The sequence below is a fragment of the Bombina bombina genome, chromosome 2 (genome assembly GCF_027579735.1).
Source record: "Bombina bombina isolate aBomBom1 chromosome 2, aBomBom1.pri, whole genome shotgun sequence".
Lineage (NCBI taxonomy): Eukaryota > Metazoa > Chordata > Amphibia > Anura > Bombinatoridae > Bombina > Bombina bombina.
The window spans coordinates 1,182,209,283-1,182,235,573 of NC_069500.1; the positions used below are offsets into that span (position 1 = coordinate 1,182,209,283).

A 26,291-nucleotide genomic window follows, 5' to 3' on the forward strand; every position below is an offset into this window, starting at 1 on the left:
AGGGACTTTTTCCCAAAACTATAACTTAGCTACAGGCAAAGGATACAACTTTTTAAACCTTAAAGAAGGAACAAAAGAAGTACCAGGCTTAGACCATTCCTTAGCAATTACATCGGAAATAGCACCAGGAACAGGAAAATCCTCAGGAGTAATCACAGGAGGTCTATAGACAGAATTGAAACGTTTACTGGATTTATTATCAAGAGGACCAGATCAATAGCCAAAGTTGTTAACACTTCTTTTAACGAATATACTCAATCTTAAAAAGATAAGTTGATTTATCAGTGTCAATGTCTGAAGTAGGCTCTTCCGAATCAGAGAGATCTTCATCAGAGGCGGATATATCAGTATAAATAAAGATAGAAGCGCTCAACCTGGGAACAAACAATAGCATAATAGCTTGTTCTGTGGCTAGTAACCACCCAAGAAGCAGCCTCTTTTTGCTCAACATGTGCCTTTCACAGAGAAGAACTTTCCTGGAGCATATCAGCCTGATCCTGACTTCACAGTACAGTCCAGCCCCGAAATACCAGGCAATCCCTCTCTGAACGAGAGAAACAACAAAACCCCAGACGTATGTTGCGGCCTATTTAGGGCCTCGTCAGTGAGGTGCAGCCATATCCCTCTAGGCACACTGAGCAACGTGTCCACATCTGGATTCCCGCATCACACTTAGGGAGACTTCCCTAAGCTTCATAATTTGCATAAATAAAAAGAGAGAAGTGCTCAACCTGGGAACGAACAATAGCATAATAGCTTGTTCTGTGGCTAGTTACCACCCAAAAAGCAGCCTCGCTGCTGGCAAAGGATACAATTTTTTAAACCTTAAAGAAGGAACAAAAGAAGTACCAGGCTTAGACCATTCCTTAGCAATCACATCGGAAATAGCACCAGGAACAGGAAAATCCTCAGGAGTAATCACAGGAGGTCTATAGATAGAATTGAAACGTTTACTGGATTTATTATCAAGAGGACCAGACTCAATATCCAAAGTTATTAACACTTCTTTTAACAAAGAACGAATATACTCAATCTTAAAAACATAAATTGATTTATCAGTGACAATGTCTGAAGTAGGATCTTCCGAATCAGAGAGATCCTCATTAGAGGCGGATATATCCGTATGTTGTCGGTCATTACAAATTTCATCAGTATTATGAGAAGTTTTAAAAGACCTTTTAAATTTATTTGAAGGTGTTATAGCAGCCATTGCCTTCTGTATCGCATCAGCAATATAATTTTTCATATCAACAGGGATATCATGTACTTTAAATGTTGAAGGAACAACACTAGCACTAATAGAAACCTTTTCTGCATACAAAAGCTTATCATGACAACTGTTACATACTACAGCTGGAAATATAATCTCCACCAGCTTACAACAGATACACTTAGCTTTGGTAGAACTGTGTTCATGCAGCATGGTTCCTACAGCAGCTTCGGAGATAGGATCAGATTGAGACATCTTGTAAAATGTGAGAGAAAAAAAATTAACAACATTTAAACAGAAATATCTTATTTTCACATACAGCAGTTTCAGTAATAGGAAAGAATGCAAATGCTAAAATTGACAAAAAAAAAACAAATAGCATAGCCCTCTGAGCATAAAGAAGGCAAGGAGCATATAAGAAGTGGGGAAATAAAACTAAAAAAAATTTGGCGCCAAGTATGACGCACAACGCATAAGGAAGTTGAACATTTTTTTGGCGCTAACAAACATCCGGAAATGATGCAAATCGTGTCTTAAACACAATTTTGCGCCAAACAACCTTGCGTCAACTAAGACGCAGGAAAGGGCGAACTTGCGTGTTTACAGACGCACATTCATGCCAAAAAATTCTCGCGCCAAGAATGACGCAATAAATAACAGTATTTTGCACCATTGCGAGCCTAAATTTACTTGCAAATTTTTCAAAAGAAAAAAACAAGTCAAATTGGAAAAAAGACTATAGCCCAGGTAAGACAAACGTCCTAAAACATGATTCCCAAAAAAGAAACTGCCAGACTGCAAAGGGAAATATACATAGACCTGACTCATAGCAAATATAAGTAAGATACATATATTTAAAACTTTATATTAATACATAAAGCGCCAAACCATAGCTGAGAGTGTCTTAAATAATGATACATACTTACCGAGAGACACCCATCCACATATAACAGATAGTCAAACCAGTACTGAAAACTATCAGCAGAGGTAATGGTATATAAGAGTATATTGTCGATCTGAAAAGGGAGGTAGAAGATGAATCCCTACGAACGATAACAGAGAACCCTTGAAAAGATTCCCCGTAAGGGAAACCATAAAATCAATAGGCGATACTCTCTTTACATCCCTCTGACAAACACTGTACTCGGAGAGGAATTGGGCTTCAGAATGCTTAGAAGTGCTTATCATGGAAGAAATAATAAAAATGAAGCAAAAACTTACTTCTCAACCTCCAAAGGAGGCAAAGTTTGTAAAACTGAATTGTGGGTGTGGCGAGGGGTGTATTTATAGGCATTTTGAGGTTTGGGAAACTTTGCCTCTCCTGGTAGGATTGTATATCCCATACATCACTAGCTCATGGACTGTTGACAATTACATGAAAGAAATACATTCTTTAACCCCTTAACGGCCAAGGATGTGCCAGGCATGTCCTACAAAAAATGGTCATTAACGACCAAGGATGTGCCTGGCACTTCCTTTTGGGGTTTCAAGTGCTGGAAGCTATTCTAATGGCTTCCAGCCACTTTCAGGGTATTGCAATGGTGCCGATAGTTGGTGGCATGGGAGGACTTGGAGGGAGGCGGGTGGGTTGCCCATGGCTGGTAGCAGAGATCCTGTCAGTGGAAATGATGGGTCCAGGAGCACGCAGGGGCGGGAGGCATGTGGGAGGGCCCACTACACTATGGGACATCTGTAGTGAAAGGGAAGGAGGGAGATATAAGTATTGGGAAAGGGATTTGGGAGGGGGTAAAGTATTGAGGAGGGGCAGCTACACTACAGAAAATGGGGGTTTCATTATTATTTTTTTAATAAAAAAGGGCAATTATTTACTAAACTGGGTACTGGCAGACAGCTGCCAGTACCTAAGATGGCGGCAAATAGGTTGAGGGGGGAGGCTTAGAGAGCTGTTTGGGGGTGATCAGGGAGGTTGGGGGGTAATGGGGCATCCTACACTTCAGAAAAAAATATATTAAAAAAAATGTAATCTTTAAAAAAAAAAATATATATATTTTTACACAGTACTGGCAGACTTTCACTGGCGGTGACAATTGTGAGGTGGGGGAGGGAAAAGAGCCATTTGAGAGGGGTCAGGGAGGAAATAGGGGGTAGGATGTGTCAGGTGGGAGACTGATCTCTACACTAAAGCTAAAATTAACCCCTTCAGTGCTGGGCATAATACAAATGTGGTGCACAGCGGCATTATCGGCCTTCTAATTACCAAAAAGTAATGCCAAAGCCATAAATGTCTGCTGTTTCTAAACAAAGGGGATCCCAGAGAAGCATTTACAACCATTTGTGCCATAACTGCACAAGATGTTTGTAAATAATTTCAGTGAGAAACCTAAAATTTGTGAAAAAGTTAGTGAAAAAGTGAACAATTTTTTTTTATTTGTTCGCATTTGGCGGTGAAATGGTGGCATAAAATATACCAAAGTGGGCCTAGATCAATACTTTGGGTTGTCTACTCCAGTGGTTCTCAACCAAAGTGACCTCAAGGCCCGGTAGTTTTTAGCTGGACATGTCCAGGGCCCGGTAGTTTTATATATGAGAGAGAGAGAGAAAGAGAGAGAAAGAGAAAGAGAGAAAAAAAGAGAGAGAGAGAGAGAGAGAGAGAGAAAAAGAGAGAGAGAGAGAAAAAGAGAGAGAGAGAGAAAAAGAGAGAGAGAGAGAAAAAGAGAAAGAGAGAGAGAAAAATAAAGAGAGAGAGAGAAAGAGAGAGAAAGAGAGAGAAAGAAAAAGAGAGAGAGAGAGAGAAAGAGAGAAAGAAAGAGAGAGAAAGAAAAAGAGAGACAAAAAAGAGAGAGAGAGAGAGAGACAGACACACAGACAGACAGACAGAGAGAGAGAGAGAGAGAGAGAGAGAGGGAGAGAAAGAGAGAGAAAGAAAAAGAGAGAGAAAGAGAGAGAGAAATGTTTTTAGCTGGACATGTCCAGGGCCCGGTAGTTTTATATAGGAGAGAGAGAAAAAGAGAGAGAGAAAAAGAGAGAGAGAGAAAGAGAGAGAGAGAGAAAAAGAGAGAGAGAAAGAGAGAGAAAGAAAGGAGAGAGAAAGAAAGAAAGAGAGAGAGAGAAAGAAAAAGAGAGAAAAAGAGAGAGAAGCAGGGATTTGCCCTATCAGTAGCTAAGCAGTTCAGTGTGGGTTTAGTGGGGGCCCTGGAGTGTGGGGGTCCTGCAGAGGGTCTGTCGCTGTGAGAGCCATGGAGTGTGAGGTCTGGCCCTGGAGGTTGGGGGCCCTTTCTTTGGCCCTTAATGTTGGAGGTCCTGGCTCTGGAGGTTGATGGGCCTGTTGGGGTTAGGGCAGGGAGGCTACCATGTTAATTTGCATAAATTTGAGAACATTTGGGTCAGTGTGAGACAGTTTTCCTGGGGCCTTGATTGGTCTCAGTCTGCTCCTTGTGTGCAGTGGGGTAAGAGTGTGCAGTGGGGGCATGACAGGTCAGGGCCCACCAGCAGGGCTATCACGGCCCGGTACTGGGCCACGGCCCGGCTGTTGAGAAACAAGGGTCTAATATATATATATATATATATATATATATATATATATATATATATATATACACACATATACACACACACACACACACGTGTGAAGGGTTATTCAGGGATTCCTGACAGATATCAGTGTTACACTGTAACTATCGCTAATTTAAAAAAAAAATGGAAATAGCAAAGTGCTACTTGTACTTATTGCCCTATAACTTGCAAAAAAAAGCAAAGAACATGTAAACATTAGGTATTTCTAAACTCAGGACAAAATTTAGAAACTATTTAGCATGGGTGTTTTTTGGTGGTTGTAGATGTTTAACAGATTTTGGAGGTCAAGTTAGAAAAAGTGTGTTTTTTTAATTTTTTCATCATATTTCATTTTTTTTTTTTATAGTAAATTATATGATGAAAATAAACAGTATCTTTAGAAAGTCCATTTAATGGCGAGAAAGAAAAATGGTATATAATGTGTGGGTACAGTAAATCAATCAAAACACAAACACGGCAGAAATGTAAAAATAGCCATGGTCCTTAACCGTAAGAAAATTGAAAAGTGGTTGGGTCACTAAGGGGTTAAGATCAAAGGCTGTAGATATAGCTACACATATTATAAATGAACCAACAGTGTGTTTATTTCATGCATCAGTTATGATTAATCTGGATTGACTTGTATGTAGTTTTCAGTCTGTAGTTGATGTACACTGACTGTCTATACTGTATTGTTTTAATGGCAAACGTTTCGAATATCAAATTTTTTTTGTAAGATGCGTCTATATAGCATTTACTATATCTGCCTGCAAGAATCTTAGTAGCAATCTAAGCTTTTTTTTACCAGTATGTTTTGTTTTTTGTGTGTCTTTTTTCAAAGGGAGAACGTTACAGAAATGTGATATGAAAAGGCCTTACACAAATGATAGTACATTTAAAGTGTGCAATAAAATAGCATTTGTTGTAATGGACCTACCAGGCCAATAATACATAGAGACCTTTCTTTCAGCTTTTTCCATGGTAACCCAGAGAGGTTCTGCTCCATTCCACCAAAGTGGTAATCGACTTTCTTCATTCACACCAATGTCAAAGGAAACATTAGTCTTTTGATCCCACATAAAGTTACCAGTCATATGATGTACTTCACAGTGGCGGCCTAAAAAATAAAAATACATATACAAATTTTGAACATATTAGAAGAGATTTATATTCTAGTTTAAACCATATTAATGTTCATATATATGTTTATTTGATACATATATAACATTTACAGTTTAAATTCTTGCAATTTTGTAATATATTTTTTAATTAGAATAATTTTATATAATGGAATCTTAGACACTTGAAGGATAAAATAGTTAGTGGTTTGCTTGGTTTTACTTGTAAACTAAAACTACCTTAAAAATAAATACTGCAGATATTTAAGGATTTTTACCAATCTTCTCTTCTGGAATTCTTTTAATAAAGTTTTATTGTTTTGAAGAGAGGTTCAGTATCTGCCCGCTTACTGGTTTACAGCCTTGTTGCCATTTGGAAGCATGTGTGCCACCACAGTGTGATACATGGCAGCATTTTACATTGACATCGAATGCAGCAGACAGTGCTCTAAATAACATATCTAATGATGTGTTACCTAGGTGATTTATCTTACCACATGTTCTTATGAAAGCAGAAATTATGAAGGTAGAACAAACATTTTACATAACATCTTCATGGAATATAAACAAAACATTAAAAAGCAAAATACGAGGCAGCGGCCGAAATGGCCGCAACAATGGAAGCTTGCAGCAAGGTCTGAAATATAGGTTGCCTAACTCGAGACATTGGCAGCATCCACACTTAAAAAACTATCACAATTGTTCCTCTATACCCTGGAGCATTAGATGGATCATTTTCAGCTGCATACATGACCTACAAGCTTTATTCTGGACCGTCAAGTTTTCAGCCGGTGGCCTCTTTTCTGGATCTTGGCACCCTCCCCCGGTAACCCGGGTCAAGCAGGTCTACCCTAACTGCTAAATATACTCTATAGCTTAAGTTGAAGCTTTCAACATGGAGGAGGAAAATTGCAAGGCTATCCTAACTGCGCTTTCTAATTTTGATAAGCAAATGCAAAGCTGTTTCAATCGGCTCATTTTCTTTGTGGGACCAAAGCATGGAGCGGAAGATGAGGACAAGATCAAAGCAGCGGAGAAGGTAGACCCAAGTCAGAAGGTAGACCCAAGACATGCAGTTTAGCTCCCTGAGCCCTGCCACTGAGGTGAATAACTCACAGATCCACTTTAGTGAGCACAGTGTCATGAGTACGGAGAAGCTGCTTGGTACTCAGAATATTCAGAAATATAATACCTCTGACACGGCAGTCCACTATATCCCTTCTGCAGACTTCCGCAAATTAGATGTGCGCTTACCCTTCGCCACATTCCAGGTAGATGCGGCCGATCTCCTGGGAGGCCTTCGGGACGCATGCAAAGCTCAGTCCATAAGAAATCGAGGACCTCTGACACGGAGGGCGGAGAGGCCCTGCAAACACTACCACGGTAACATGGGAACTTAGTTACTTGCGACTTGCCCACTACGAGGTAGTTTACACTCATCTTATTGCAGCAGAGCAGGCTGGATACCCTAAGGGACTTCTGGATTACTGTTTGACTGTAAAGTCTGGCGTGGGTTAGTCTGAACTCTTGCCTATAGAAGAAACTGCTCTGTAATGAGAAGGCTCTTCCCATTCAAATTTACCCTTGAGGACTGGATATTATTTGTCAGTCCCCTAGCCCCAACCAGATGTTAGATGTTTAATCTCCATGACTCATACTTCTACTTCTTTTAAGCACTAAATTCAATGAAGATATCTTATATCTTATATAGCATGTAGTGCTATCCGTGTAACTTTCTCAAATATTTATCACCATAGGAGCTTCCCTATCATATTGTAATTCAGCTGTCCTAATAGTGCTGTTATATGGGTTGGTCATACGCCTGGTATGATTTGTCTTAAAAGTCTAAGGCTGAGACGCCATTTAATATAATCACACGTGCTATTTACACTCTCCAGGCATGTTTTATATATTTTAATGGCCTTTGCCTTAATTATAACAACCTGTATTATAGTTTACATTATATAGTTGTTCTTGTTTACAAGATTTTCATGTTCTGACAGATATAGTTCTTACCCACATAAGGGATCATAATTTAGAATAAGATTATAATATCAATGCCCTCAACAAAAAGGTATCCCATGGGCTGTCCAGTGCTACGCTGTGCTCAGGTTACTAGCTTGGTAAGCATCCTATTGCTAACTGTATATTACAATAGCTATCTCAGAAAAATTCACATGAGTTCACCTAATCTAAACTGCTCTTTACTGAGAACATGAATTCTTATTTTTAGTTTTAACATAGCTACTTTGAGGCTTCTAGATACACTACCAATCCCAAGTGGGTGACTCGGAAGGCATTTATAGCTCCAACTACAGACCACAGCATCCTCTGCTTGCTGCTTACATAGAGTTTAATATTGACCATATATGCAAAGATACTCCTAAAGGAGTTGGTTATAAATAAATAAAAAAAAACTTCACAGCCATTCCTGATTACTAGTAGCACAAGCTCCCAAACTATAGAAGTATTTACATTTTAACCACGAGTAGCTAACAAGTTATATACACATATACTTCAAGCTTTGGTGACCCTTAAAGGGACACTGTACCCAAAAAATTTCTTTCGTGATTCAGATAGAGCATGCAATTTTAAGCAACTTTCTAATTTACTCCTATTATCAAATGTTCTTTATTCTCTTGGTATCTTTATTTGAAATGCAAGAATGTAAGTTTAGATGCCGGCCCATTTTTGGTGAACAACCTAGGTTGTCCTTGCTGATTGGTGGATAAATTCATCCACCAATCAAAAACTGCTGTCCAGAGTGCTGAACTAAGAAAAAAGCTTAGATGTCTTCTTTTTCATATAAGGATAGCAAGAGAACGAAGAAAAATTGATAATAGGAGTAAATTAGAAAGTTGCTTAAAATTGCATGCTCTATCTGAATCACAAAAGAATTTTTTTGGGTACAGTGTCCCTTTAACTTAATAATTTCCTCCTCCATGGGCAACTATCGCAGTTCTAATGGCTTCAACAAGTCCATATTGCTATCTTTGCTCTTAAATTTGCTATTAATTTACCATGCCCAAGAGTGGTGTTCTATCATTTTAGTTTACCTCCAGTAACTTGAGCTATTCTATATGGGTCCAAGAGTGGCCTATAAACCATACGGGAGGTATATGTAATATAAAAAAAACAAGGTTTCATTTTACTTGTATATGCTCAGTCTGAATTGTTGACAAATTTGTCATTTTTCCTTCTGTTTACCATTTATGTAATTATCGTCATTGTGAGAGAACATATACAAATTCCTATTGTGTTATTTCCTATAAAAATCTATGAAAAGAAAAAAGAAACTAGGTATAGAGGTAGTGTACATTACCAAATTGGTTGCACTATCCATGCTATAGAAAAGATAGTAGTAGTAAAATAATTTTTTAAACGTATTGTTTGATAAATAGTAATACAAGTATTTATGTGTTCTATAATTATGATTTTTGTGGAATATATATCAATATATACGGTTATATATCAGTATTATATGCATTAATAATAAGTGGGCTTAATTCAAGGCTTCAGAAATCATTTTGACAAAATATGCTATTCCATTAAGAATGATCTATAATGTTGTTAATAGTCCTTCAAACCTGTTTAATAGAAATGTTAGACTTTATTGTTGTTTTCACCTCCCTCATATTGTATGCTAGTGCAATTAGAAAAATTACCTTACTCAAGAGTTCTTAATTTAACAAAAACAGATTTGTGTTTTTTGGCTTTTACATTTGCTATTTTTGAACAAAATATATACTGTAAGTATAAAAAATTATATATCCTGTAATGTCCTGGTCTTAAAATGTTCGTCAGGGTACTAGATTTTTAACAACTTTGAACACAGAAATGTTAATTTCTTGTCATTTGTCAAAAGGACTTCTAAATCTAAAACTTATTTCTAGGGGCTAACTACCGCAGTGACAGAATGTGTATTTTGAGAGCTCCTGCTTTAACATAGCCATTTTTGGAAAAAAAGAACCGAAAAATCTTATAGATTCTGGAGCACACTTAATGGAAACCCATTAGGAACTGTTGTATAACGGGGCCATGGAGTGGTTGTGACCTTATGTCGTGAAACCTGGATACTCTAACTCTTTTACTAAAACCACGAGGTAGCTTCCTAGCATCCATCAGGCCTAAGACAGAAGAACTCATTTAGGACTTGTCTGAACGAAAAAGCTGTTACTACCATAGCATATGCCTTCAAATCTTCCCTGAGCATACCACATGGAAGATATTTCTAGTACCCTCCTCAATCTCTGAGGATTTTGAGCTTATGCTGCAATGAAATGTGGACTCTTTACTACAGGTTGCTAGTCTTGGAGGTATTGTCTCGCAGATGTCAACAAACGACAAGAAGCCAATCCGTATCCGGAGGAGAGCTACCCAGCTCATACCTCAGCCAAGCGCCCCAGTCAATCTGCAAGGTATATTACCAGATCCCTCTGGTCAGAACCCCTTCCAGTCCTTCCCAACCGGAGGATGCGGCCGGACCCTGGGGGAGATCTCGTGAAGAGCATCAGGAGTTTGACAAATGCAGATGAAGCCATAATAATTACTGGCTGGGGAGAAGCAGATCGAGTCTCATAAGCACTGGCGTTCCAATCTGGGGAACCAAAGATGACAAAGAGGATCTTTGCCAGACTTTGTAATAAACAGCGGTATGATGAACTTGGCTTGGTCTCTGGTAACCTCATGTGGAGGTCTAATGCTAAGTGTAACTGCATGCGAAAATGAGATAACAGTGCCAAGTTCCCTTAACACCCTTGAGTGTATTCCATCTGGGCCTGGAGTTTTATTTACCTTAATATTATCCAATTTTTTCCTAATATCCTCTATACATAACCCAGTTAATGGTATTGGCTGGCATGTTCTAGTTTGTTCCAAAGTATCGTCCATTGGTTCCTCTCTTGTGTATACTGAAGAAATAAAACTGGTTCAGTACCTCAGACTTCTTCCTGTCACTGTTAACCATGCTACCCTCCACGCATTTTAATGTACCTATATTGTTCTTCTTAGATTTTTTGCTATTTATCTACTTAAATAACCTATTAGGTTTAGAATTCAAATCCTTTGCAATTCATTTTTAATTTTCAATTTTGGCTAATTTGATTGCTTTTTTGAATGCTTTGTTATATTCCTTAAATATATGGAATGCTGAGTCTGTACTAATTTTCTTTGAATAATTTAAATGCCCTACATTTTTTCCTAATTTCTCTTAACACATTTTTATTTAACCACATTCGCTTGAATTTTTATTTTTATTTCCATAATGGTATTTGCTGATATAAATTGGAACAAAGTATTCTCTAATAAAAATACAGATAATAAATGGATAACATTTTTAAACTTTTTTTTAAAATAAATATACATATGTAGAATTTATCATCACTCTAAGGCATGGGTTTTCAAAGTCTTTATTCAGTGTACCCTGTTGACATAGTACTTACGTCCAACCTTCTGCCTCATGATGCGGTCCCAGCTGTCATCTTTGACAGCAAAGACTGCAACCAGAGGCAAAAGGTATCTGCCTTCATATGGTAAGAAAGAACTGATCGTTCTTCCTTTACCATATGACAGCAGATTGCCGATGCAAGACAGTGACACTCATTGCGTGCATCAGTTTGTGGTAGTGCCGTGGGTGGCTCATAGCTTGATGGGGGAGGCGCATATTCCCTACCAACAGAAAAAAAGATTTGGTGAGAGAGGGATGAGTCCCCTATGCTACAGAAATGGGTAAGTAAGAAGGGGCTGATACACTACAAAAAAACAAACAAAACAAAAAACCTACAAACAGACAGCTACCAGTAGCTAAGATAGTGGCACCTAGTGAGAGGGGGGCAGGGTTGCCTACACTACAGAGATAGAATATAAATATATATATATATATATATTATTTATTTTTTCTTTACTGCCAAGAATATGTAAACGTTTGTTGCATCTCTGCAATTAGTGGTCTCCTGTTACCAAAAAGCAATGTCAAAGCCATGCATGTCTACTATTTCTGAACGACTGGGATTTTTTTTTATATTTTTTAATATAATCACATTTAGCAGCAAAATAGTGGCATGAAATATAACATAATGGTCCTAGATCAATACCGTGGGTTGTCTACAAAAATGTATACACACCCTTTGTGTATAAATACCCTTTGCCTTATTCCATGATGACATGGCAAGTGTAACTGTGGTCTCTTAAAATCCATTCTGCTGCCTCCATAGGATAATGCAGAGTGTCACTGCTCCTGCACCTCCCCTTATATGCTTTAGCGCCCCCCCCCCCCCTTGCAAGGCATGTCACACACTATGAAAACCACTAAGAAAGCATGAATAAACCTAATGATTTATAATCTATACATACAGTGAATTATATAAACTTTATGTTACAGTTTTCTTGTGAAATTAAACATTTTTGTCCAAGGTAAAAATTGTCTCAGTGAATGACCAGTCAGTTTTTGGAGAAATAATCTGAAATGTATCTCTCCCACATTTTGAAAACAGTGAGTTAATTCTCAAGGGTTATGATTAACTAATGATGATATTTTCTTAGTTAAGTTTCAGTGATTTGTATTAATATAAAATAAGATACATGTAACCTACAAACTACAGACAAGTCTAATAAAGTTTTAGGAAAAAGTATTTCTGTTTAACTCGTGTTGTTGCAGGTAATTGAGTAGCCAAAACATAGTTTATTGCTCTTTGATGTTTTCAGTGACAAACAACTGGATGATTTTCAGCTGACACTTCAAAGTAATCGGAGCATATCTAGACTTGCCGATGTTCTGTCAAAAATAGCTACCTTATCGAGATTAGCTACTTTAACGTGCTCATGCTCACAATTACGTAATTGCATTCCACAGATGTTTCCTTAGAATCTTTGGAATGCAATTACATAATTATAAGCATGCACACATCCACGGGTAGCTAATCTTGACAGAGATGAAAATTAGTCTCCTATCCAATCTTAAAAGCAGCAATGTTTATGCGCGCATGGGTTATTTAAGCTGTTGGTACCCAATTCCAACAGTGTCTTATCTAATTCTGTTACCCAAGACTGTTGACTGGTCATGCGCACAATGGTTAAATTAACATGAAAACTTGTTTTCACCATACATTTGCATATATACCACTCTAAAATATTCTGCGCTAAGTTTACAAGGGCAGTAGAGAATCATGGGGCAAGGAAAATAAAGAAAACAAAACAAAAAAACAACAACAACTTGGTAGCAGGGAATAGTGTCAGAAGATCCTTATTTTACATATGCAGGATCATCATGTTCAGCACAATAACATCCAAAGACAGTGCCTAAGATTGTATAAAATGATGTGTCATTGAGGCTTGGCTTCAAGGAATATGGCAAGGTTATGGATCATAATGTTCTGTCTGGCTGCCTGACGAGCCAGAGAGAGTAAAAGTGAGTTTTTAAGTTATATGTTACATAAGCAATTAGTGGAGTGCTTTTACATAAGTCGCCATTTTTAGTTTTGTTTCAGTGGATAAATATGAAGTAAGAGGAGATCCCTCTAAATAAGATGCAGCATACATAAGATTTTATATAGTGGTTCGATATTTATAGTTACATTTTCTGATAATTTGCAAATTAAGAGATTTGTATCAATAATGTAGCTTTCCTGAACGTATAATGTGGACCACTATGTTTGAAGTGCTGCCTTGATTTTCTTTAAATATGTGTATTTCCATTTTCAGTTTGCCAGTAATTTGATTCTATGTTTTCAATAAACAAATTGTCCATTCTTACTTGAATGCAACAATTGGGGAACAGTTAGATAAAGCTGTATATTACCATTTTCAATTTGCCAGTAAAATGATCTTACGTTTGCAATGAGCAAACAATTGGGGATCAGTTAGAGATTATATATATATATATATAAGCTTAGGAGCTGGCCCATTTTTGGCTCAGCACCAGGGTAGCGCTTGCCAATTGGTGGCTACAATTAGACACCATTTAGCAAGCAATACCAAGGTGCAGAATCAAAATTGTCCCGTCTCTTAAGCTTACATTCTTGCTTTTCAAATAAAGATACCAAGAGAATGAAGAAACATTGATAATAGGAGTAAATTAGAAAGTTTCTTAAAATCCAATGCTCTATCTGAATCATGAAAGTTAAATTTTGACTAGACTGTTCCTTTAACGTATAAAAGTCAGTTTGAACCTTATAAAAAAAGTATTATACATTTAGGAAATATTCCAGTATCTCTATTTTGACTGTAATTTTGTATATTCCCCAATGTATGTTCAAGTGCACAATAGTATACAAGAGTGGCTTATAATAGTGATGCAAGGAGCTAATTTTATTGGAGAAATGTCACACTGAAACACACAAAGAGTCTTTAGGACATTACACATAAAAGTATCTCTATTTTGACTATAAATTTTCTCAGGCCCAAGAGTGGCCATCAACTTTTCTAATTTACCTCCATTAACTTCTGTTAATATATACACTGTAGGTCTAAGAGTGGCCTTTAGATTACAGAGAAGGTCCATATAACTCAAAAATTGAGGTTTCAGTAATACTTACCTCATTCTTAATTGACTTGCTTGCAAGTCAATAATGAGATCATTATTTTGGAGAATTATTTTTGAATTTGTCTCTGTTGCGGCATGACAGATTTTATTTGTAATCTTTTTCTAAAAACTCCAATTAAAGAATTTAAATGAAAAAAAAATTAATGTATGTATATATATATATATATATATATATATATATATATATATATATATATATATATATGTGTGTAGATATCTAGAAAGATAAGCGCACAGAAACACCTCTCATAGTGCAGATCAATTGGATTTATTTACAAAAACATTTAAAATACAACAAAAACTGTGGAAGGTAATCCTTACTCACAAATAGGACCTCAATTGAATGAGGTAAGATAAGACAGTTGGATTCTCAAAGTGTCCCCACTTATAGCCTGGAAAGCGCTGGGCTGTGAAAGCAGTCTTCCAATCTCAATTACGTAGATGAGGCTTAATAGCTTTCTTTCTGGTTCGAGTGGTCAAAAATCCTCATGTGCTTGTTGGCGATCAAAGATGCACTTGATAGAGTTAGCAAAGTATGCTCAATTCAGAGCTATAAGATACCGCTGTGTTTCTCTTGTGTTACTCAGAGAGAACTCTCAGCGTGTCTGTCGGCAGTGACGTAAGGTGGGCGTAGACAGACTGAGTAGATCCTGACAATGACAGATTGTAGCTTTAAGACAAGTAACAAATAATTATTCCCTAAACTTATCCCTAACCCCCCTAACTTCAACATAATTAAAATAGAGCTTAATTAACTTACAATTATTAACTAAATAATTCCTATTTAAAACGAAATACCTGTGAATTAAAACCTAAGCTAGCTACAAAAAAACTAATAGTTATATTGTAGCTAGCTTAGGTTTTATTTTTATTTCACAGGTAAGTTTGTATTTATTTTAACTAGGTAGACTATTTAGTAAATAGTTATCAACTATTTACTAACTACCTAGTTAAAATAAATACAAACTTACCTGTGAAATAAAACCTAAGCTGCCTTACACTAAAACCTACCATTTCAAAAAATAAACACAATTGTACAAAATAATAAAAAAATATTCCTATTCTAATACCCTTAAGAAGAAAAAAAAACAACAACCCTTATCTAGAATAAACTACCAAGGTCCCTTAAAAGGGCCTTTTTGTGGGCCCTTAAAATGGTCTTTTGTAGGCATTGCCCTAAAGTTAACAGCTTTTTTGCTACAAAACAAATACCCCCTAAACCCACAAACTAAAAATAAAGTAAAATCTAATATACCCATTGCCATGAAAAGGGCATTTGTATGGGCATTGCCCTTAAATAGGCATTTAGCGCTTTTTTCCTGCCCCTAAAAGGGCATTCAGCTCTTTTGTGAAATGCCCAAGCCCTAATCTAAAAATAAAAACCCACCCCAAAAAAAAAAAAAAAATACATTCCACAAAACAAACAAATCAACAAAACTAATAAAAAATTATTCCTTTTCTAATACCGATTTTAAAAAAAAACAAAACAAAAAACACACCAAAATAAAAAAACCTAATCTAGAATAAACTACCAATAGCTCTTAAAAGGGCCTTTTGTAGGGCATTGCCCTACGTTAAACAGCTCTTTTACCTGAAAAAAAAAATACAAAGTCCCACTAACATTACAAACCCCCACAACCCAAACCCCCAAAATAAAAATAAAAATCTAAAAAAAACCTAAGCTACCCATTGCCCTGAAAAGGGCATTTGTATGGGCATTTAGCTCTTTTACGAAAGCCCAAACCCTAAACTAAAAAAAAACGAAAAAAAAAAACACAACAAAAAAAAAAAACACACCACTAACCCCCAAAGATCCACTTAGTTTTTAAAGTCCCAGCAGCGAAGTCCTCATCCAGGTGGCGCAGAGCAAGTCTATCCTGAAGACATCCGATTTGAACAGCCAATAGAATTGGCTGATTTGAATTTCCAAAATCAAATCAACCAAAAGGAATGCAAGAGGATGCTCCGCGCCGGATGTCTTCAGGATGGAACCGCTCCGCGCTGCCGGGATGAAGAGAGAAAAGGCCGCCTGGACTTCAAAAACTGTAAGTGGATCTTCAGGGTTTTTTATTTTACTTTAGGGTTTGGGCTTTCGTAAAAGAGCTAAATGACCTTTTAAGGGCAAAGCAAATGAGCTAAAATGCCCTTTTAAGGGCAATGCCCATACAAATGCCATTATCAGGGCAATGGGTAGCTTAGGTTTTTGTTAGAGTTAGGTTTTTGTTTTATTTTGGGGGTTGGTTGGGTGGTGGGTTTTACTGTTGGATGGGGTCTTTATATTTTTTTACAGCTAAAAGAGCTGTTTTGGCCTATTGTGGGCCTCGTCAGTGAAGTGCAGCAATATCCCTCTAGGCACACTAGAGGGATGCAAATTATGACACTTAGGGAAGTCTCCCTAAGTGTGATGCGGGAATCCAGACGTGGAGCCGTTGCTCAATGTGCCTAGAGGGATATGGATGCACCTCACTGACAAGGCCCACAATAGGCCGAAACGTACGTCTGAGGTTTTTTGTTTCTCTCGTTCAGAGAGGGATTGCCTGTTATTTTAGGGCTGGATTGTACTGTGAAGTCAGGATCAGACTAATATGCTTCAGGAAAGTTCTTCTCTGTGAAAGACACATGTTGAGCAAAGAGAGGCTGCTTCTTGGGTGGTAACTAGCCATAGAACAAGCCTATTATTCTATTATTCGTTCCCAGGTGTTGAGCGCTTCTTTCTTTTTATTTATGCAATATTTAAAAAGTGTTTCCGATGTGGGAGGGCGGCGGTTTAGGGGTTAATTAGATTATTATAGTGGCAACAATGTCGGAGAGTGACGTAATAGGGGTTAATAACTAATATAGTGTTTGTGATGCAGGGGGCCTCGGTTTAGGGGTTAATAGGTAGTTTATGGGTGTTAGTGTACTTTGTAACACTTTAGTTATGAGTTTTATGCAACAGCTTTGATGCTTAAAACTCATAACTACTGCTCTCAGGTGGCGTTACAGATCTTGTCGTTACAGGGTGTAACACTAGCTTTTTAGCCTCACAGAAAAACTCGTAATACCAGCGCTATGGAAATCCCATGAAAAAACTCATTTTTACGAGTGGGGTACTGATCTTGCGTTACAGGCTAAAAGGCTTGCGGTACAGCTATACCGACAAGACTCGTAATGACTGCGTTACTGTTTTAATGCTGAAATAACCATTTTTTCAGCATTAAAAGACGAACACAGAGACTTGTAATCTAGCCGATAATGTTTTATTCCATAATAGAATTTAAATCTAATTCAACATTCAAACCCAATGGTTCTAAAGTTTTAAAATGAAAAATAAGTTCTGCTTCTGCTCTTAAAAGCCTTTTATTTAGATCTACACCTCTTCAATCACCTACTATTTTTCTAATACCCCAATATTTGAAACCCTCTATAATTTTGATTAGGATTTTCTATAATGTGAATTGATAGGAGGTAACCCTCAAAACCATGCTCTATATTAAAGTGAAGGTAAAGTTTTCACAGTTTGAACACAAAGTATTTGTTAATAGTTACGTAAGCTAACTTTGTTTCTCTATATCTTTTATAGTTTGCAAAATATAAATATTTATAAATTCCACACCGTTTCGATTCATGATTCCTCCCAACCCCTAGTTCCTGTTTTTCTGGTCTTTGACAAATCTACTACGCATGCGCTAACCAGCGAACCCGTTCTGAACTGAGCATGCGTGAAACTGCCTGTAGGAAGCCTATTACATATTATGGGAATTCCAACATAATAATTTGCATGCGCTTAACGCATGCGCAGATCATCAAGGAGGCGGATTACGTTGATTGACGGCCACCTAATGACCAGATTTTAAATAGGCTGATCTAAAAACGTGATCAACACAGAAAAAAAAAATTGGGGTTGAATTTGCGGACCATCAAAAAGTGAGTAAAAATGGGTATAACTTTATTTACACTCAGAATTTTTAAAAAATTGATTAACGAAAGTCATTCATTTTGAGGAAAGAATATTACAGATCAACATCAAGGTAACTTTACCTTAAATTTAAGTAAATGTTCTCTAATTCTATCCTTTAAAGGGCGTGACATTTTCCCTAAAATCTATTACACGTGTATTGAACCAGATACACCACGTTTTTGTTGGTGCATCTGATGCAATGCCTTATTTCGTATTCTTTTTTTTAGTTGTATTTGATATCACAAATTTTGTTTTCTTGCTAAAACTACAAGCTTTACACCCTATACAAGGAAAACAGCCTTTGTTGTTGTTTATATAGATCAACATCTAAGGTTTATTTTTTACAAAAACTTTTTTGGAGAGCTAGGTGCTAACATTTTTCAAATGTTTTGCCTTCCTGAATACTATATCAGGTTTTACGGAGAGGAGTTCACCAATAATAGGGTCCCTTTGTAAAATATACCAGTTTTTATTCAAAATTGACTTGGTTTATGATTAATATTATAGTATGTAATAGATGGTATCCATAGAGACTCTCTTGTGTCGGATACTTTAGATTTCCTTTCCAATAGTTCTGCCCTATCTTTTGTCTAGCTATTTGTTTAGCTTGTTCATCGAAGTCTTCTAATCTAGAGCAATTTTTTCTAATTCTTGTAAATTGATTTTTAGGTAAATTATCAACCCACTTCTTTGAATGACAACTCTCACTGTGTATATAATTCTTGAAATCTACTGTTTTAAAATGTGTTTGGTATGAATAGTATGGTCTATGATTTTAATATCAAGAGATGACTCAGATTCAATTTACTCAATTCATATGTCAAATTTAGACCAAAAATGCGATCAATTAGATTTTCCATAAACATTTCAAAATTATTCTGAATCTCCTTTCCATATGATTAATATGTCATCAATAAATCTGCGGTAGAGCACCAAGTTTGCCTCCCACGCATTGCCATATATGAACTTGTCCTCCAGGTATCAAATAAATAAATTGGCGTAGCTTGGTGCCCATTCACTGTGCCTTGAACTTGCAGATAGAACTGATCATCAAAATATAAAATAATTATTTTTTAGAATAAATTCTAAACAAGATTTTATAAAAATCCATCTGTTTTATACACATCACCTTATTTTTTCAAATGGTTATCTATAGCTTCAAGTCCCAATTTATGTTGTATACTAGTCTAAATTGAGAATAAATTGCAAGTTACAAGTGAATAATCCTCTTTCCAGTCAATAGTCTGTAGTGTATTTAAAAAGTCAGCTAAATTTTTCAGAAATGAAGGGCGCTTCAACTACATATTGTTGTAAAAAGTGGTCTATATATTACGACAACGTTGATGTCAATTATTAGATCCCTGAAATTATCAGTCTTCCTGGTGGATTTATTATGTTTTTTATGTATTTTGGGTAAGTAATAGAATATGGGAGTTCTAGGATATTTTTCAAGCAGAAATTCTAATTATTTTCCATTGATTATGCCCACTCTGTGGGCTCCCTTTAACAAAAGCTTTAATTGTTTTATTATTGGATTATGTGCGATTTTAAAATAAGTAGTGGTATCATCCAGTAATCTCTTAACTGTGAGCTTATATTGGGCCACTTATGAAGTAAATAAAATACAACCGTATCAAACTACACCAATTTTGTAATACATTGATGAAATTACCTTTATTTGGAGAGATTCTAAACTTATTTTGAAAGAAAAGGTAGAAAGGTTGAATAATCTGGATTATCCCATTCAATTTAAGCTGTAACTAAACAAACAGATCCAGTACAAATTATCTTTGTATAGTCTAGGGGCTAGATTTATCATAGCTGAGGCATACAGGGGCACGTATACGCCCCCCTGTATGCCTCAGCTCGCCTGTGGTGGGGCGAAATTACCCGTAGGTAATTAACATTGCACACGAGCGCAATTTTGCGCTCGCGTGCAATTCCGCCCCCTGCCCGAATAGCCAATCACGTGCGGGCAGGAGCTGTCAATCTCCTCAGTCGGACTTGACCGAGGAGATTGAATTTCGCCACCTTAGAGGTGGCGAAGAGCTTAGGGAAGCAGCGGTCTAGTGACCGCTGCTTGATAAATCACGGCGAGCAAGTTCTTGTGAGAACTTGCTGCTGTAGGGGCTTGATAAATCTAGCCCTTGATGTGGTGATCTTATACACCTCTATCATGCATGAGTGGTTTAGGGGTAGTGAGGAACATGCCATTTGCCATTTCAAGACAGTTTTCATCTACAAAAGAAATTTACTGTGATGGGATCTAATGTCGCACTCACATATGCTAGCATATATGACTTTATTAGGCAATATTTTTCTTTAATAATGAGTTGTTTCTCATATATGGCACCAGTTGGTGGTGCTTTATAGACACTATATTTTGGAGTGTGGTGGGGCAACATTGGATACCTTTTGAGATTTGTACAAGAACTGAATGATTAGACACTTGTCCACAGCTAAATATGGGGAATGAAAGCACTGCACAATTTGGGTTCTCAGCAATCTCTATGTGAACCTTGTCCGTCTGATCAATAATAAATGGTAAAACTCATGAATCAACACATGTAAGACATGACAATATTTAAATTTTCATGATTCGAAATAGAGTATTCAACTTAAAGAATTTTTCAATTTATTTCTGTTATCAAATTTACTGGTCTCTTGGTATTCTTGGTTGAAATTCATATCCAGGCTCAGATCAACAAAGCACTACTGGGATCTAGCTGGTAACTGGCAGCTACATAAACATACCTGGTCATTTGCTCATCAGATGTGTTCGTCAAGCTCACAATAGTGCATGTATTCTCTGGAGCTCACTTCAACTGTGTGTTTAACTTCTTTGCAATTATATGCAAGCAACATTGCAATAATAAAACGTTCTAACACAGAGCATTCTTTTACGGTTATGTCCTTTAAACTATAGTTTATCTTGTCCTTTAAGCAGTTGGTTTACTTAAGATATTTATTAACAATGCTTCCTCTACACATGTTCAGAATGTTCCAAAATATTTAAATAAATAGAGCATTATTTGGTTATGCAATTGTACAATATTTGTAAATATTAACTTTGGTTTTAACAAGTTTGACATTTCTCATTATCATACTGATTTGATAGATTAATTGTATTTGTAATGTAAACATAGTCCTAGGGAAGTGAAAAACACAGTACAGTCATGTGAAAAAGAAAGTACACCCTTTTTTAAATTCTATGGTTTTACGTATCAGGACATAACCATCTGGTCCTTAGCAGGTCTTAAAATTAGGTAAATACAACACATGACATATTACACTGTGTCATGATTTATTTAACAAAAATAAAGACAAAATGGAGAAGCCATGTGTGAAAAACTAAGTTCATCCTTACTGCTTCCATAGGAATTAAGAGGCTAAGCAGCAGCCAGGTGCTGCTCATCAAATGCCCATGATTAATTTTTCATCAGCAAGTGTGACCACCTTTATAAAAGCTGAAGTTTTAGCTGTTTGCTGGTCTGGAGCATTCAGGTGTGTGTTAACACAATGCCAAGGAGGAGATACATCAGCAATGATCTTAGAGAAGCAATTGTTGTTGCCCATCAATTTAAAGTCCATTATTCTACAGTGAGAAAGTTTATTCACAAGTGGAAACCATTCATGACCGTTGCCAATCTTCCCAGGAGTGGACGTTCCAGCAAATTCACCCCAAGGACAGATCTTGCAATGCTCAGAGAAATTGCAAAAAACCTAAGAGTTACATCTCAGGCCTCGGTTAGCATGTTAAAGTTCATTACAGTACAATTAGAAAAAGACTGATCAAGTATGGTTTGTATGGAAGGGCTGCGAGAAGAAAGCTTCTTCTCTCTAAAAAGAACATGGCAGCAAATCTTAGGTTTGCAAATTTGCATCTGAACAAACCACAAGACTTCTGGAACAATGTCCTTTGGACAGACGAGACCAAAGTGTAGATGTTTTGCCATAATGCACAGCGCCACGTTTATCAAAAAACAAATAGCATATAAGCACAAACACCTCATACCAACTGTCAAGCACGGTGGTGGATGGGTGATGATTTGGGCTTGTTTTGCAGCCACAGGACCTGGGCACCTTGCAGTCATTGAGTCAACCATGAATTCCTCTGTATACCAAAGTATGCTACAGTCAAATGTGAGGTCACCTGTCCGACAGCTAAAGCTTGGCTGAAATTGGGTCATGCAACTGGACAATGATCCCAAGCACACCAGCAAATGTACAACAGAATGGCTAAAAAAGAAAAGAATCAAGATGTTGCCATGACCCAGTCAAAGTTCAGACCTCAACCTGAGAGAAATGCTGTGGTGGGACCTTAAGCTTGCCGTGCATAAACGAATGCCTGCAAACCTCAATGTACTTAAGCAACATTGTAAAGGAGTGGGCCACAAATTTCTCCACAACGATGGGAGAGACTGATAAAGTCAGTCATACAGAAAAGGATTGCTTCAAGTTATTGCTGCTAAAGGTGGTTCTAATACCTAAGATGTACTTAGTTTTTTTTTTTTATACACATGGCTTCTTCATTTTGGCTTTTATTTTGTTAAATAAATCATGACAGTGTAATAATTTGTGTGTTGTATTTACTTAATTTTAAAGGCTTGTTATGGACCAGATGATTGTTATGTCCTGATACATAAAACCATAGAATTCAAAGAGGGTGTACTTTCTTTTTTACATGACTGTAATAGATCTATGGTTTACAGGAGGGTTTGAGAACCCCAGACCTGACACCTTAAAATTAGGCTTTGGCACCCTGGTTTGAAGCCCCAAAGAAACCTTAGGGTGCTCTACACTTATCGCCCCACTGGCCAAATCTTGTATCTGCCAGCCGCACCTAAAATTTAGTCCAGTGTGGCTGCATATTTTCTAGGTTGTCTGTCTGGGAATTATAAGTTCCAGTGTTCGCATAGTCACCAGAGGAAAACATAATTTATGCTTACCTGATAAATTCCTTTCTTCTGTAGTGTGATCAGTCCACGGGTCATCATTACTTCTGGGATATTACTCCTCCCCAACAGGAAGTGCAAGAGGATTCACCCAGCAGAGCTGCACACAGCTCCTCCCCTCTACGTCACTCCCAGTCATTCGACCAAGGACCAACGAGAAAGGAGAAGCCAAGGGTGTAGTGGTGACTGGAGTAAATATTTACCTGCCTTAAAAAACAGGGCGGGCCGTGGACTGATCACACTACAGAAGAAAGGAATTTATCAGGTAAGCATAAATTATGTTTTCTTCTGTTAAGTGTGATCAGTCCACGGGTCATCATTACTTCTGGGATACCAATACCAAAGCAAAAGTACACGGATGACGGGAGGGATAGGCAGGCTCTTTATACAGAAGGAACCACTGCCTGAAGAACCTTTCTCCCAAAAATAGCCTCCGAGGAAGCAAAAGTGTCAAATTTGTAAAATTTGGAAAAAGTATGAAGCGAAGACCAAGTTGCAGCCTTGCAAATCTGTTCAACAGAGGCCTCATTCTTAAAGGCCCAAGTGGAAGCCACAGCTCTAGTAGAATGAGCTGTAATTCTTTCAGGAGGCTGCTGTCCAGCAGTCTCGTAAGCTAAACGAATTATGCTACAAAGCCAAAAAGAAAGAGGTAGCAGAAGCCTTTTGACCTCTCCTCTGACCAGAGTAAACGACAAACAGGGAAGACGTTTGTCGAAATTCCTTAGTTGCCTGTAAGTAAAATTTTAGGGCACGAACTACATCCAGATTGTGCAGGAGACGTTCCTTCTTCGAAGAAGGATTTGGACACAAAGAAGGAACAACAATCTCTTGATTGATATTCCTGTTAGTGGCTACCTTAGGTAAGAACCCAGGTTTAGTACGCAGAACTACCTTATCCGAATGAAAAATCAAATAAGGAGAATCACAATGTAAGGCTGATAACTCAGAGACTCTTCGAGCCGAGGAAATAGCCATTAAAAATAGAACTTTCCAAGATAACAACTTTATATCAATGGAATGAAGGGGTTCAAACGGAACGCCCTGTAAAACGTTAAGAACAAGGTTTAAACTCCATGGCGGAGCAACAGTTTTAAACACAGGCTTAATCCTGGCCAAAGCCTGACAAAAAGCCTGAACGTCTGGAACTTCTGACAGACGTTTGTGCAACAGAATGGACAGAGCTGAGATCTGTCCCTTTAATGAACTAGCAGATAAACCCTTTTCTAAACCTTCTTGTAGAAAAGACAATATCCTAGGAATCCTAACCTTACTCCAAGAGTAACCTTTGGATTCGCACCAATATAGGTATTTACGCCATATCTTATGGTAAATCCTTCTGGTAACAGGCTTCCTAGCCTGTATTAAAGGTATCAATAACTGACTCAGAAAACCCACGTTTTGATAAAATCAAGCGTTCAATTTCCAAGCAGTCAGCTTCAGAGAAGTTAGATTTTGATATTTGAAAGGACCCTGTATCAGAAGGTCCTGTTTCAGAGGTAGAGACCAAGGTGGACAGGATGACATGTCCACCAGGTCTGCATACCAAGTCCTGCGTGGCCATGCAGGTGCTATTAGAATAACTGATGCTCTCTCCTGTTTGATTCTGGCAATCAATCGAGGAAGCATCGGGAAGGGTGGAAACATGTAAGCCATCCTGAAGTCCCAAGGTGCTGTCAGGGCATCTATCAGGACTGCTCCTGGATCCCTGGATCTGGACCCGTAACGAGGAAGCTTGGCGTTCTGTTGAGACGCCATGAGATCTATCTCTGGTTTGCCCCAATGACGAAGTATTTGAGCAAAGACCTCCGGATGAAGTTCCCACTCCCCCGGATGAAAAGTCTGACGACTTAAGAAATCCGCCTCCCAGTTCTCCACACCCGGGATGTGGATTGCTGACAGGTGGCAAGAGTGAGACTCTGCCCAGCGAATTATCTTTGATACTTCCATCATTGCTAGGGAGCTTCTTGTCCCTCCCTGATGGTTGATGTAAGCTACAGTCGTGATGTTGTCCGACTGAAACCTGATGAACCCCCGAGTTGTCAACTGGGGCCAAGCCAGGAGGGCATTGAGAACTGCTCTCAATTCCAGAATGTTTATTGGTAGGAGACTCTCCTCCTGACTCCATTGTCCCTGAGCCTTCAGAGAATTCCAGACGGCACCCCAACCTAGAAGGCTGGCGTCTGTTGTTACAATTGTCCAGTCTGGCCTGCTGAATGGCATCCCCCTGGACAGATGTGGCCGAGAAAGCCACCATAGAAGAGAATTTCTGGTCTCTTGATCCAGATTCAGAGAAGGGGACAAGTCTGAGTAATCCCCATTCCACTGACTTAGCATGCACAGTTGCAGTGGTCTGAGGTGTAAGCGTGCAAAGGGTACTATGTCCATTGCCGCTACCATTAAGCCGATTACCTCCATGCATTGAGCCACTGACGGGTGTTGAATGGAATGAAGGGTGTGGCAAGCACTTTGAAGTCTTGTTAACCTGTCTTCTGTCAGGTAAATCTTCATTTCTACAGAATCTATAAGAGTCCCCAGGAAGGGAACTCTTGTGAGTGGAACGAGTGAACTTTTCTTGTCGTTCACCTTCCATCCATGTGACCTTAGAAATGCCAGTACTAACTCTGTATGAGACTTGGCAGTTTGAAAGCTTGAAGCTTGTATCAGAATGTCGTCTAGGTACGGAGCTACCGAGATTCCCCGCGGTCTTAGTACCGCCAGAAGAGCACCCAGAACCTTTGTGAAGATTCTTGGAGCTGTAGCCAATCCGAATGGAAGAGCTACAAACTGGTAATGCCTGTCTAGGAAGGCAAACCTTAGGTACCGGTAATGATCTTTGTGAATCGGTATGTGACGGTAAGCATCCTTTAAATCCACTGTGGTCATGTACTGACCCCTTTGGATCATGGGTAAAATTGTCCGAATAGTCTCCATCTTGAACGATGGAACTCTTAGGAATTTGTTTAGGATTTTTAAGTCCAGGATTGGTCTGAAAGTTCCCTCTTTTTTGGGAACCACA

The 26,291-nt window shown here is 37.9% G+C and overlaps 1 protein-coding gene across 2 annotated transcripts in view; it reads right to left on the bottom strand.

Moving 5' to 3' along the window:
* The window catches only part of ENPP6 (ectonucleotide pyrophosphatase/phosphodiesterase 6), a 154,389-nt gene that overhangs the window by 95,310 nt on the left and 32,788 nt on the right, over positions 1-26,291 (bottom strand). For both annotated transcript variants that reach the window (XM_053703871.1, XM_053703872.1), the window contains exon 2: positions 5,661-5,840. In XM_053703871.1, the coding sequence (XP_053559846.1) occupies positions 5,661-5,840 (180 nt within the window). The remainder of the gene's footprint in view (positions 1-5,660; positions 5,841-26,291) is intronic.